General features: G+C 46.2%; 1 protein-coding gene across 2 annotated transcripts in view; it reads left to right on the forward strand.

Moving 5' to 3' along the window:
• Positions 1 to 4,948: 4,948 nt before the first annotated feature.
• Positions 4,949 to 12,295, forward strand: part of UST (uronyl 2-sulfotransferase) — a 322,187-nt gene continuing 314,840 nt past the window's right edge. Inside the window, exon 1 of one of the 2 annotated variants that reach the window (XM_055535912.1) lies at positions 4,949 to 5,706. In XM_055535912.1, coding sequence (XP_055391887.1) covers positions 5,448 to 5,706 — 259 coding nt within the window. In that variant the 5' untranslated portion in view covers positions 4,949 to 5,447. The remainder of the gene's footprint in view (positions 5,707 to 12,295) is intronic. The other variant, XM_055535911.1, reaches the window with a different exon arrangement.

Genomic DNA, 12,295 nt, shown 5'->3' on the forward strand with positions numbered 1-12,295 from the left:
TGAACACTGTGAAAAATAAACAGCCAGACAATCCACTCCAAAGTTAGGGTAATAATTTGTACTGCCAAAATTTAAAAATATGGCCCAAACAGCAATCTGCACTGATACAGTGATAGAAGTCTTACTGTAAGGTAAGACAATCAATACTTGGACCTATTAGGAAGGTTCTGCTTTTTCCATTAATTGTAAACAAATTTAATTTTTTAAGCTTTTTATGTAAACAAAGATGCAAAGAAAATTCACCATAGAAAGAAAATAGCCATTGTGGGCCCACCCTTTTCTCAGATGGGGAGCTATCACCAAATTACAACAACTAGGCTTGCACTGTGCTGTGTTAGGACTAGGAAACAGTATCTGCACTTAACAGTATATTTTTGGATAAGTGGTTTCTTTCCGCAAACGTCTAACCTGTGTCTGTTTCTATGTACTCGATATACTAATACTGTTTTCTCTGCAGGATCCATTTAATCAAAATAGAATCAAACATTTCTGCTGAACAATTGCCTGAGAGGTAAGAGGTTCTTTTAAAGCAGCGTTCCAAAAATGCTATGGGACAGCAAGTTTTGTTGGTCTGATGAACAACAATGAGGAAAACGAATAGGGAAAAGTGACAGGAGGTGAGGTCGGAGAGACAATAGGACCAAAGTGAATAGGGCCTTGAAGGGCACCAGAAAAACTTTGGCTTTGACTCTTGAGTGTGTTGAGAGCCACTGGCAAGTTTTGTGCAGTGGAGTTACCTTCTGGCTGCTGTGAAGGGGGTTAAAATAGAGTGAAAGCCTGGGATCAAGAAGGAAGAATGGCAGGGACCGCTGATTGCCACTTAATATTCACCTGTCCTTTCATACTTTAGTAATAGGACCTGATATTTTGGGGGCAGCAGTGTGCTCAGCTGAAATCTTTATTTTCTAGCCCCTCCTTACAACTGGACATAGTCCTGGGATTATGTTCTGGCCAAAAAACTAAGAGGATGATTCATTGCATTTTTGAGCATTTCTTTAAAAGAACCTACTCCATTTGGAGGAAGAGTTTTTTCTTTTTCTTTTTTTTTGCTTCCTCCTGTTGCCAGCCTGGAATATAAACATAAGATGGCTCCAGTGGCCATCTTCAAGCATAAGTTTACCTTTAAAATGAAGCCACATGCTAAGGATGGTGAAAGCTCTGATGGGTCCCTGATGAGCGCATGGAGACGCCTCACCAACTCTACACTGCCTGTTTCTGGACTTGTTTCACATGAGAGGGAAATACACTTATTTTCTTTGTTTAAGCCATTCAGTTCAGTTCAGGTGCTCAGCCGTGTCTGACTCTTTGTGACCCCATGGACTGCAGCATATCAGGCTTCCCTGTCCCTCACCACTTCCTGAAGCTTGCTCAAACTCATGTTCAACGAGTCAGTGATGCCATCTTACCATCTCATCCTCTGTCGTCTCCTTCTCCTCCTGCCTTAAATTTTTCCCAGCATCAGGGTCTCTTCCAATGAGTCAGCTCTTCGAATCAAGTGGCCAAAGTACTGGAGCTTCAGCTTCAGCATCAGTCCTTCCAATGAATATTCAGGACTGATTTCCTTGAGGACTGACTGGATGGATCTCCTTGCAGTCCAAGGGACTCTCAAGAGTCTACTCCAACACCACAGTTCAAAAGCCATCAGTTCTTTGGTGCTCAGCTTTCTTTGCAGTCCAACTCTTACATCCATACATGACTACTGGAAAAACCATAGCTTTGACTATATGGACCTTTGTCGATAAAGTAATGTCTCTCCTATTAAGCCATTGCTATTTGGGGTTTTTAGTTACATAAAACTCAAATATAAGGCTTTCCAGGTGGCTCAGTGGTAAAGAACCCGCCTGCCAATGAAGGAGACATGGGTTCAATCCCTGGGTCAAGAAGATCCCCCAAAGAAGGAAATGGGAACCCACTCCAATATTCTTGCCTGCAAAATCCCATGGACAGAGGAGCCTGGTGGGTTAGTCCATGAGGTCACAAAAGAGTCAGACATGACTTAGTGACTAAACAACAACAACAGACTTAAAACACAACTGATATAGGAGGCCACTGCATTAAACCAGTGAGAGAAGATGATGACTTGGATCAGAGTGGTGGCGAGGAAGTCAGATGTTGGATATTTTTTTGAAAGTAGGGCTTATAGGAATTGCAGATAGGTTAGATTCAGGGGTGAGAGAAGGAGAAAGACTAAGGAAGACCTCTGAGTTTTACCCCTGAGTGATTTGATAGTGCCATCATTTACAGACAAAATTAAAAGATGCTTACTCCCTGGAAGAATAGCTATGACAAACCTAGACAGTGGATTAAAAAGCAGAGACAACACTTTGCTGACAAAGGTCCATATAGTCAAAGCTATGTTTTTTTCCAGTAATCATGTATGAATGTGAGAACTGGACCGTAAGGAAGGCTGAGCCCCAAAGAACTGATACTTTGAAACCATGTGCTAGAAAGACTCTTGAGAATCCTTTGGACAGCAAGGGGATCAAACCAGTTAATCCTAAGGGAAATCAATCTTGAATATTCATTGGAAAGACTGGTGTTGAAGCTGAAGCTCCAATACTTTGGCCACCTGATGCGAAAAGCCAACTCGTTGGAAAAGATCCTGATTCTGGGAAGGATTGATGGCAAGAGGAGATGGGGGTGAGAGAGGATGAGATGGTTGGATGGCATCACAGACTCAATGGATATGAGTTTGAGCAAACTCTGGGAGTAGTGAAGGACAGGGAAGCCTGGAGTGCTGCAGTTCCAAGGGGTCGCAAAGAGTCAGATATAACTGAGCAACTGAACAACAACAAATAATTTGCAGAGATGCAGAAGCCTGGGGAGACAGCATGCTTGGGTTTGGGGGTGGGATTGGGTGGATTCAAGAGTCTAGGGCAGTGACAGGCTGGCCTTGCTAGAAGCAGAGAGGGGCACAGTAAAACAGAAGGAAGGGTATGGACTTAGACTGGTGGGTCAAGGATCAAACCCAGGTCTTCCCCACTGCAGGCAGATTCTTTACCATCTGAGCCACCAGGGAAACCCCATCATTAACTGAACAATTATTAACTGGGAACCTATTCTGGGCTATTCAGTGTGCTGATTAAAGTAATTCACATTAATGGGCAGTGACTGATTGGCTTAATTCGCTCAGGGGCATTCACATTTCTAGAATGTGCATATTAATCCCAATAAATCTCTGATTCGTGTAATAAATGTGAAACAAATGATTAACACTCTTTTATGATTTTCTGTGACAGAACACAGGGACCTCCCTTTTCTTGCCCTCCATGAGAAATTGGGCCAGGAAGACATAAAACTGGGAAGTAGACTATGTGTGTGAAACCACTCCCCTCATTCACCATTGTGTCCTGTTTATGATCTATATGTATTCTTTACTGTTCAAATCGGGAACAAAGATACTCATGTCTGGAGGATGGTTATACCATATTATTCTTAAAGTGTAAACTCGTGACCTCAGGATCCTATTCCCTGATTTTCCATAGAAACTTCCTCAGATTTCCAACTCAGAAAAGTTTTCAAGAAAACAACCTTACAATCATAGAGGTCCCTGGCCCCCCATTCTTTCTTTAATCAGGTCGTCAGTCACCGAAATGTACAGAGTGAGTAGGGGACCAGAGAGGAGAGGCACAAGAAACCGGAAGTTTTCTTTTCCATTTCCCAAGGTGGTCTGGGCTAAATGTGTTGTATCCTATCCTCCAGTCACTGGGCAAATTATTAGGAAAAGCACCCTGGCTTGGAGATAGTACCTCCTAGTGGTTATTACCCTGGGCTTGAGTGTCAGAAAGATTTAGGTGCCACTCCCAGTCTGACTCCTGGTAGCTCCGTGACCTAGGGCCAGTCACTGAAGCCTCAGGTGGCACGGCTTCTACATCTAGCAGTCAATCCTCCTTATCTAAGGTGTGGCTGATGAAGCAGCCCTTTCGGAGCATCACACCCCTGCGCTCCCCATCCCCCATCCCCAGCGGATGTATATTTGATGCAGCTTTTCAGCGGGGAAGGTGCTCTTTCATGTCCTGAAACCTCCCTTGGAAGACATGGGAAACTGAGTCGCTCAGTCGTGTCCAATTCTTTGTGACCCCCATGAACTGTGGCGCGCCAGGCTCCTCTGTCCTTGGGATTCTCCAAGCAAGAATACTGGAGTGGTTTGCCATGACCTGCTCCAGGGGATCTTCCTGACCCAGGGATCAAACTTGGGCTTCCTGCATTGCAGGCAGATTTTTTTCTTACCGTCTGAGCCACCAGGGAAGCCCATGGGAAGACCTGGGAGGCCTCGATTAAAGAGGTCAGGGCTCTTTCCCTGAACATCTGCCAGAGGAACCACTCGAGTCCGCTCTGGAACACTCCCCACCCGCCTTGCCTGTCTGGTCCCTCAGTCGCAGAGGAGCAGCTGCCGCGTGAAGGCAAGACTGCTTCTTCTGTTTCCCTTTCTGGAGCTGGGGCGACGAACCTGGCCCTATGGGCATGTTTAATTATAATATCCACCACTTGTTCTTTTACCATCTCAGCAGAGGCTTGAGCCCATCCCCAAGTACCTTTTATCCGCCTTTAGTAAGCAGCTTGGGATACAGAGGGAGAGTCAAGTTTCTTAAATAAGAAAAAAGACGAGGACCAAAAAAATCACACACACACAAACATATCGTACTAAAAGAAGTCGTGCCTCTTCCTGCCAGTGACTGTGTAGGAGAGGGAAGTCAGCGGGGGCCCCCAAGAGGTCGCTGGTGGCGCATGAACCGAGGCCAGATTGGAGAGAAAGGAGGAAGGGGGAGAAAAAAACACACCCAGAAACTTTCTTCCATGTTGCGAATAATCGCCGCCGCCCCTCCCTCCCCGCCCCCCCCCACTCCCCGCCCGCCTCCACGGAGAGGCAGTAACGTGACACCCGAGAGAAACCCGGAGACCCGAGCAGAGGGAGGGAGGGAAAGAGGGAGGAGAGAGCGCGGCGGAGAGCCGGAGGGAGAAAGGGGAGGAGAAGGAGGAAAACCCCTGTCAAGGAGGTGGAGCGTGGAGATGGTGTCCGCCTCCCGTTCCTCCCTACAGTTTTTGTAGAGGAGCCTGAGCCGGGACAAAACACGCCGAGACCGACAGCCACAAAGCCGGGGGCGGGGGGGTCCACGCTGGCGCTGGAGGCGAGCCCCAGCGGCCGCGAGCGAGCCCGAGGCGCTGCGGGGCGCGGGACGCGGGGACGCTAGCGGGCCGGGCGCGGGAAGCGCCGCCGAGCCGGGGACGGGCACCTCGGCCGCTCGGGCCGCGGCGGCAGGGACCATGCCGAGGAAAGTCTCCTGAGCCCGGCAACTTCGGCCCCCTCCCCGCCCCCCACCCGGGCTGCCCTCGGCGCGGCCCTGCCCATGTGCAGCCGGCCGGCAGGGCTCTCCTCCTCGGATGGGCAGGCGGATGGGTGACCTCTTCCTGGCACGGGCAGGCTGTGCGCGGCGGCGGAGCCGGCGATGAAGAAGAAGCAGCAGCAGCAGCAGCAGCATCCCGGCGGCGGCGCGGATCCCTGGCCCCATGGGGCCCCTCTGGGGGGCGCCTCTCCGGGCCTGGGCAGCTGGAAGCGCCGGGTCTCCCTGCTGCCCTTTCTGCGCTTCTCCCTCCGGGACTACGGTTTCTGCATGGCCACCCTGCTGGTCTTCTGCCTGGGCTCCCTCTTCTATCAGCTCGGCGGGGGACCCCCGCGCTTCCTGCTCGACCTGCGGCAGTATTTGGGTAAGGAAGGAAGGCGGGAGCGAGGGCGGCGCGAAGTTGTGCCGGGGCGGGGGTGGAGGGGGGGAGCCGAGCGCGCCGGATACTTTGGTGCTGCCCGCGCCGCTACCTCGTCGAGGCTCCCCAGGTGGGACGCCCGCGAGCATCCGTGCGGCGACCCTGAGCGCCCGCTGTCTGTCTGTCTGCGCAGAGGCGGGGTGGGGGTGGGGCGCCGCGGGGTTGATTTGCCCGGCAGGTACCCCAGGGCGGGACGCCGCATACCTTCCCCCCTGCCTCGGCCACCCCGTCTGGGGTGGAGTGCTGGCGTGTGAGTTAGTGTGTGTGTGTATTCGGGCCTGGCAGAGCGGGGAGAGGCGAGGGGCAGCGACGGCCGGTCCATGGCATTGTTAGTGACCACAGTCCCGTCCCGTCCAGCGCTCCGCGTCGCGCGGGTGAGATTAGTACCTCCCCGGGGCCCGTTCTGCGAATTCTGTCCCGCAAGATCTCCTGTCTCCTGGCCTGGGTAGCCAAGGGGCAGGTTGCGGGCTCCCGCGCTGTCCGTGAGCTGGTTTGTGCTTGGGGCACCCCCTGCACACCTAGCTGTCCGCAGCAGGGATCGACCTGCTTCGACTGAACGATCCATAGCGCTGCGTGTCCCAAGTCTGAACTTTTGGGGGAGGTTGTGCCTGGTTTAATAGGAGCAAGGCTGCCTATGTTTTTTGGAGAGGTGAGGGGAAGGAGCTTGCGAAAAGAGCGGCTCCAGAGAGAGGATGTGACCTGCTGCTCGGTGGTCAGTGCGCGGGGAGAGGGGGTGCCAGGGCCCAGCGTGCGTACCCCAGGTCCCCGGTGCGCGCCTGGCTAAGGGAAGATGCTCCCCTCTCACAAGTCCGTGGCCAGAGCAGGTCTCGATGGTGCGGGGTGGGGGTGGAAGAGGAGAGGCTGAGCGGCCCAGGTCATCGCAAACGTCCAAGCGGATAAACTAAAGCCCCCGGGGAACTTCCGGCATCTGTGTGACCCGAGCCAGCGCGCAGAGAAGCCCCCGCAGCGCTGGAACCACGAGCCAAACGACTCCGGCAGCTGGAGGCTGCCAACCTCACCCACAAAAATCCCTTCTTCGCAGAAGCCACAGGTCTAGATAGCAGATCGTTTTCGAAGGAAGAAAACCACTTCAGCAAAGTGACAAATGTGTTAGAGCGTTTTGAAATGTACATGCAGATAAAACAATGTTTTGTTTTCCCGAGTAGAGAAGCTCAGATTTTAAAAGTTACACTTCTCTTTCAGTAGAAACTTTGCGGGAACTACGGTTTTGTAAGATGCTTTAGAGAAAATTAGAGGAAAATATTGCCCAAGTGGATTTCCAAAGAATAATCCTCAGCATCTGGTTTCCTAGGGGATTTGGGGTAATATGTACTTTTGCTAAAGAGTCAACTCTTTTCTCTGGGAGTTCTGTGTTTGGAAGTCCACAGCCCCTTTGGCTCTCAGATTCCTGCTACTACCACACAGGTTGCTGTTATTACCAACAGTCGCTGCTATAATAACTGGCATAGGGAGGGAAGTGATTGAGAAGCTTAGGGGTCTTTCTCCATGAACTGATAAGGAATTCTTTGTTGGGGTTCTTTTCAAGCAAAATACAGAGGCCAGCGATGTAGGAAGAGTACAGTGGAGAGGGAAGGAAGACACCTGTGATGTCCTTCGGAGCACTTGGCTTTGGGCAGGGCATTTTCCATAGGTAAAATTCCATAGGTAAAAGACTGCCTGTAACACATCCACCCAGCTCTTAAAATGCCATGCTGATAACCCTTCTTGGGGCGGGGAAATTTGGGAGGAGGAAGGATCAAAGGCATGTAGTGAGGCTAAAATCAAGAAACCGCAGTATCTACCGTATTAACTGCTTGAAAATTCAGTCAGATATGTGTGGTATCCACAATTTTATATGCTTTCATTATATACTCCAGGAAATGAAGCCTGATAAATTTGGGGGCTTGGTTGTTGAAAGGGTGAATTCACAAGCATTCACTCAGGGAACCAGAAAGAACTGAAGGATGGACTATTGCTCCTATTACTAACTCATCATTGAATTTCTGACTGATGTAGTGGGTTGAAAATGACATCATTGTGAACTGAAAATAAGATAACCATTGGCCAAATTTGTTCCCTGTTGTTTTGTTATGTAAACATAATGATTTTCAGGAAAAGTGGGCTTGTGGTCTTTAAGAGGGTCTAAAATATACCCTTAATAATATAAGGCCAAGATATCTGCAGAATTATGCTCCCCTTGTTTCCTCCATTCTACTATTTTAGTGTCTGTGAAAACAAAATTGTGGTTAGTAAACACATCCTCTCAATTTTCCTAGGTAGCCAATTTTGGAGGCAAGTATTTTTCTTAAATATAAGTTCATATAAAGTCAAAATTTTCCAAATAAAAATATTATTTTTAGCAGTATTTTTTATTTTTAATATACTTCTATAATATATTACATCTGACACATAGGTGAAGTGAAGTCGCTCAGTCGTGTCTGACTTTTTGCGACCCCGTGGATTGTAGCCCACCAGGCTCCTCCGTCCATGGGATTTTCCAGTGGGTTGCCATTTCCTTCTCCAGGGGATCTTCCCTACCCAGGGATCGAACCCAGGTTTCCTGCATTGCAGGCAGATGCTTTAACCTGTGAGCCACCAGGGAAGTCCACATCTGATACATAGTAGCTACTAAATAAATATCTGGAAGTGATGCTTGTACTTATTGTATCAAATAGGTAGTGTGATTTGTAACATATTGAACACTGAATATTCTCACAGGGAAGAAATAGGACCATTTATGACAAAAGCTAACATTTACTGTGTATGTGCCAGTCAATGCACATGCAGAATGAAATTGTATTAGCACAGAAATATCATAAATTAGGTACAGCTGTTATCCCTATTTCTGATATGGGAGAAAGGAGGGCAAAGAAGTTCACTGACTTGTTGAAGGACACAGAGTAAGTAAGGCAAGACTTGAACCCACGTCTGGTTGAATCAAGTGCGAACTGCATTAACACTACAAGCAGTTTAAGAGAAAAAGGAAATAGAGCCAAGATGCGAGTGGGGTGCTAAGGAACCGACTGGTCAAAAAATGATCATTTTTATTTCTATAATTTCATTTTCCTTTTCTTGATACTTTGAGCATCTTGAGGGGCCAGCAGAGAAGGGAAACCATGCAAGCAGCAGGCCTGCTCTTAACTCCACCTTCCTGTTATTCATCCCCAAGATGCCACCTCCGTGAATTAGGCGACTGAACTCTCCCAGAGTCCCACAGTTGGAGGTGAGGTGAATTGGAATCTTAAATTTTTAATTTCTCTCTCTCTTTCTTTAGCATTCATTCTCTGTTTGGGCTTCCCTGGTAGCTCAGATGGTAAAGCGTCTGACTACAGTGCAGGAGATCTGGGTTCGCTCCCTGGTCGGGAAGATCCCCTGGAGAAGGAAATGGCAAACCACTCCAGTATTCATGCCTGGAAAATCCCATGGACCAAGGAGCCTGGTGGGCTACAGTCCATGGGGTCGCAAAGAGTCAGACACGACTAGCAACTTCACTTCATTTCTCTGTTTAAGCTGTGTGTGCATGCTCAGTTGCTCAGCTGTGTCCAGCTGTTTGAGATGCCATGGACTGTTGCCTGCCAGGCTCCTCTGTCCTTGGAATTTTCCACGCAAGAATACTGGAGTGGGCTGCCATTTCCAACTTTAGCGGATCTTCCCGACCAAGAGATCGAACCATGTCTCTTGCATCTCCTGCATTGGCAGACGGATTCTTTACCACTGTGCCACCTGAGAAGCCCCTTTCTAGGCCAGTAGTTCTCAGTGTGTGGTCCCTGGACCCACAGCATCGGCATCATCTGGTTACTTGCTATAAGTACAGATTCTCAGGTCTCATCTCAGACCTACTGAATCAAACAGTCTGGGCGTGGGACCCCAGACTCTGTTTTAGTAAGTCTTCCAGGTAATTCTGATCCCAGTCTCAGTTCGTGAACACTGTTCTAGAGCCAGAGATTGATTTTGGGAAGTTCCCTATGTATTTGAGAGAAAGAGAAGTGATGAGAGTAAGAGAAGTGATATATAAAATATTTTAAAAGCGATGGAAGTGGCTTCATTTTTAAACTTCAACTTTTAAAAATGCCTCTGCTTTGCTGCGTGTGCCCCATTGTTGCAAGAGGAAGAGCAGGCAACAGCTGCAGCCCCAGCTGGCTTTTGACTGTCTGAGGTTAGAAGATGCATGGAATGAGGTGAAGGGGGCAACCAAAAAGCATAGTGTGGAGGAAAAAAGGGGAGTCGGTAAAGATGCGTCTTCTTCTCAAAGGAACTGGGGTCAAACAGCTTCTTTTTTCCTAGGCAGTTTGGGGAAGGGCAAAGTCTGTTCTTTTTAAAGATGCTTTTTGCTGCAGCAGATTATAAATAAAAAGGAAAGTGTGTGAGGGGGAGGAAAGTTATGCAGAGAACTCTTGTCTTGCTTCTTTACCTCCTTGAAATGAGTGGAGGAAGGAGAGCATAAGCACACAGTGGGGTCAGTAGACATGAATAAAGCAAATTGCTGTACTTGAACTTGGAGACCATGGTGTGTGCAGTTCATTGAAATTATTTCATTTATTTTGAAGTGGTATTCAGACTTTGACTTGCTGTAGAAAACTAACCAAAATCAAATGAAATCTTCCATAGAAATTAGATTATGATGCAGCCTCTGCCAGTAGACTCATTACTTATGAGCTGTGGAAATATCAAAAACTTGGAATAACACTCGTTACATAGATGTAAACTGAATAAGCCAGATGGCTTACTACTGATCCCGTACAACCAGCAAACTCTGATGATTTATCATCAAGACTTGGATATGTGATTTAGCCTTTATGGGAACTAAATCGATGGGAACTAAATCTGTTGCATTGATCTCAAGTTGATAGGTTTTCCTTTCCATTTTTAACTTACACTATTTTAAATGGAGATATACTACTCTAGTTTTCAGAATTCCGTCTTGATATGTAGATTACATATAAGTGTGGCAATTTTGAGTCAAAAATGAAAGAAAAAGATGTAACTTTATTGACTTGAAAGTATCTAAGTTTAAATGAATTTAAAGGAAAATGTGAAAATTGAAGTCCAGACTTGTTGCAAAATAGTTTCTCTAAACCTTAAAAGTAAAATTAAGTTTCCTTCTGCACATCATATATAGTTTAAATATAATACCCCAGCCCCCAGACAGTAATCTAGGAAGTGAATGCATAAAATATGATGTTATCAATAGAAACTGTTGACATAAAAAGAAAATGACATTCTTGTTCATAGCTGCAAGTTTATCTTATAGGGTTGGTTGGGGACACAGTAGCACTGTTTTAGAGGAAGATAGAAAATGGAATTCAGCTATGGCAGACTGTTCTGTAAACACACAGCATGAATAGTGAAAAGCATTCTGTCTTGTAAAATATTTTTAATGTAGACTCATCTCAGTATGAGTTGTTTTAAACTACAGATAAATATGTATTATCTGGATACTGTCTTTCTTCAAATTCCCTGTCATTGATCCAAGTTTAAAACACTAGTTGGTTTTGTATTTGAGAAACTAGAATGAAAGTGCTCAAGATTTTTGAGTCCCCAAAGAAACAGTAACTTTTGCTTCCCTAGAGGGAAACAGCAGGAGCAGGAACTGTAGCTTTCCCTGCAGCTGCACTGAACAGGTCAGCCATGGACAGTGAAAAGGCATCTTATCTGACCAACTGTAGCTACTAGAATGATTAGAAATTGACACTTGCTGTTTTTTTATTTTTTAGAAAGAAGTTAAGTCTTGACCACAAATAAGTTTTGTCTTACCTATATTTATTTTTAGTACAGAAACAACTTTAAACAAACAGTGATATATATAAACCCTTTTATTTATCAGAAATGGGGAGAGAACACTGGAATTTCACCAAATTCTTGTTGCAGAAGTCAAAACAATGTAACAACTATTGTGCAAGAAATTTACAAATGAAGCACACTTAAGTATATGCTATTGATTTTTAATTCACTCACTTAAAATGTAATAGCTTTTAATTGTTTTTAGAATATTCTTAGATCAGTGAAACCATCGCTAGAGTCACTTCTAGAACATTTGCATTACCAAAAAGAAAATCCTCATTTGCTTTAATTATCACCTCATTATTCCTCCATTTCTCCAAGCCCTTAGGAACTAATCTGTTTTCAGTCTTTATAGATTTGCCTCTTCTGGACATTTCATAGAAATGAAATCATATAATATGTGGTCTTTTGTGATTGGCTTCTTTTACTTAGAACATTGCTGTCAAGGTTCATTCATATTGTAGCCTGTATCAGTACTTACTCATTTTTATGACTGAATAATATTCCATTGTATGGATATACCACATTTTGTTTATCCTCATCTATTTCTCAACATTTCAGTTGTTTCTTTTGGATATTGTGCATAAGGCTGCTGTGAACTTTTGTGTATAAGTTTTTGTATGAACATCTATTTTCTATTCTTTTAAGTATATCAGTTCAGTTGCTCAGTTGTGTCCGACTCTTTGCGACCCCATGGACTGCAGCACACCAGGCTTCCCTGTCCATCACCAACTCCCAGAGCTTACTCAAATTC

The sequence above is a fragment of the Bubalus kerabau genome, chromosome 9 (genome assembly GCF_029407905.1).
Source record: "Bubalus kerabau isolate K-KA32 ecotype Philippines breed swamp buffalo chromosome 9, PCC_UOA_SB_1v2, whole genome shotgun sequence".
Taxonomy (NCBI): Eukaryota; Metazoa; Chordata; class Mammalia; order Artiodactyla; family Bovidae; genus Bubalus; species Bubalus kerabau.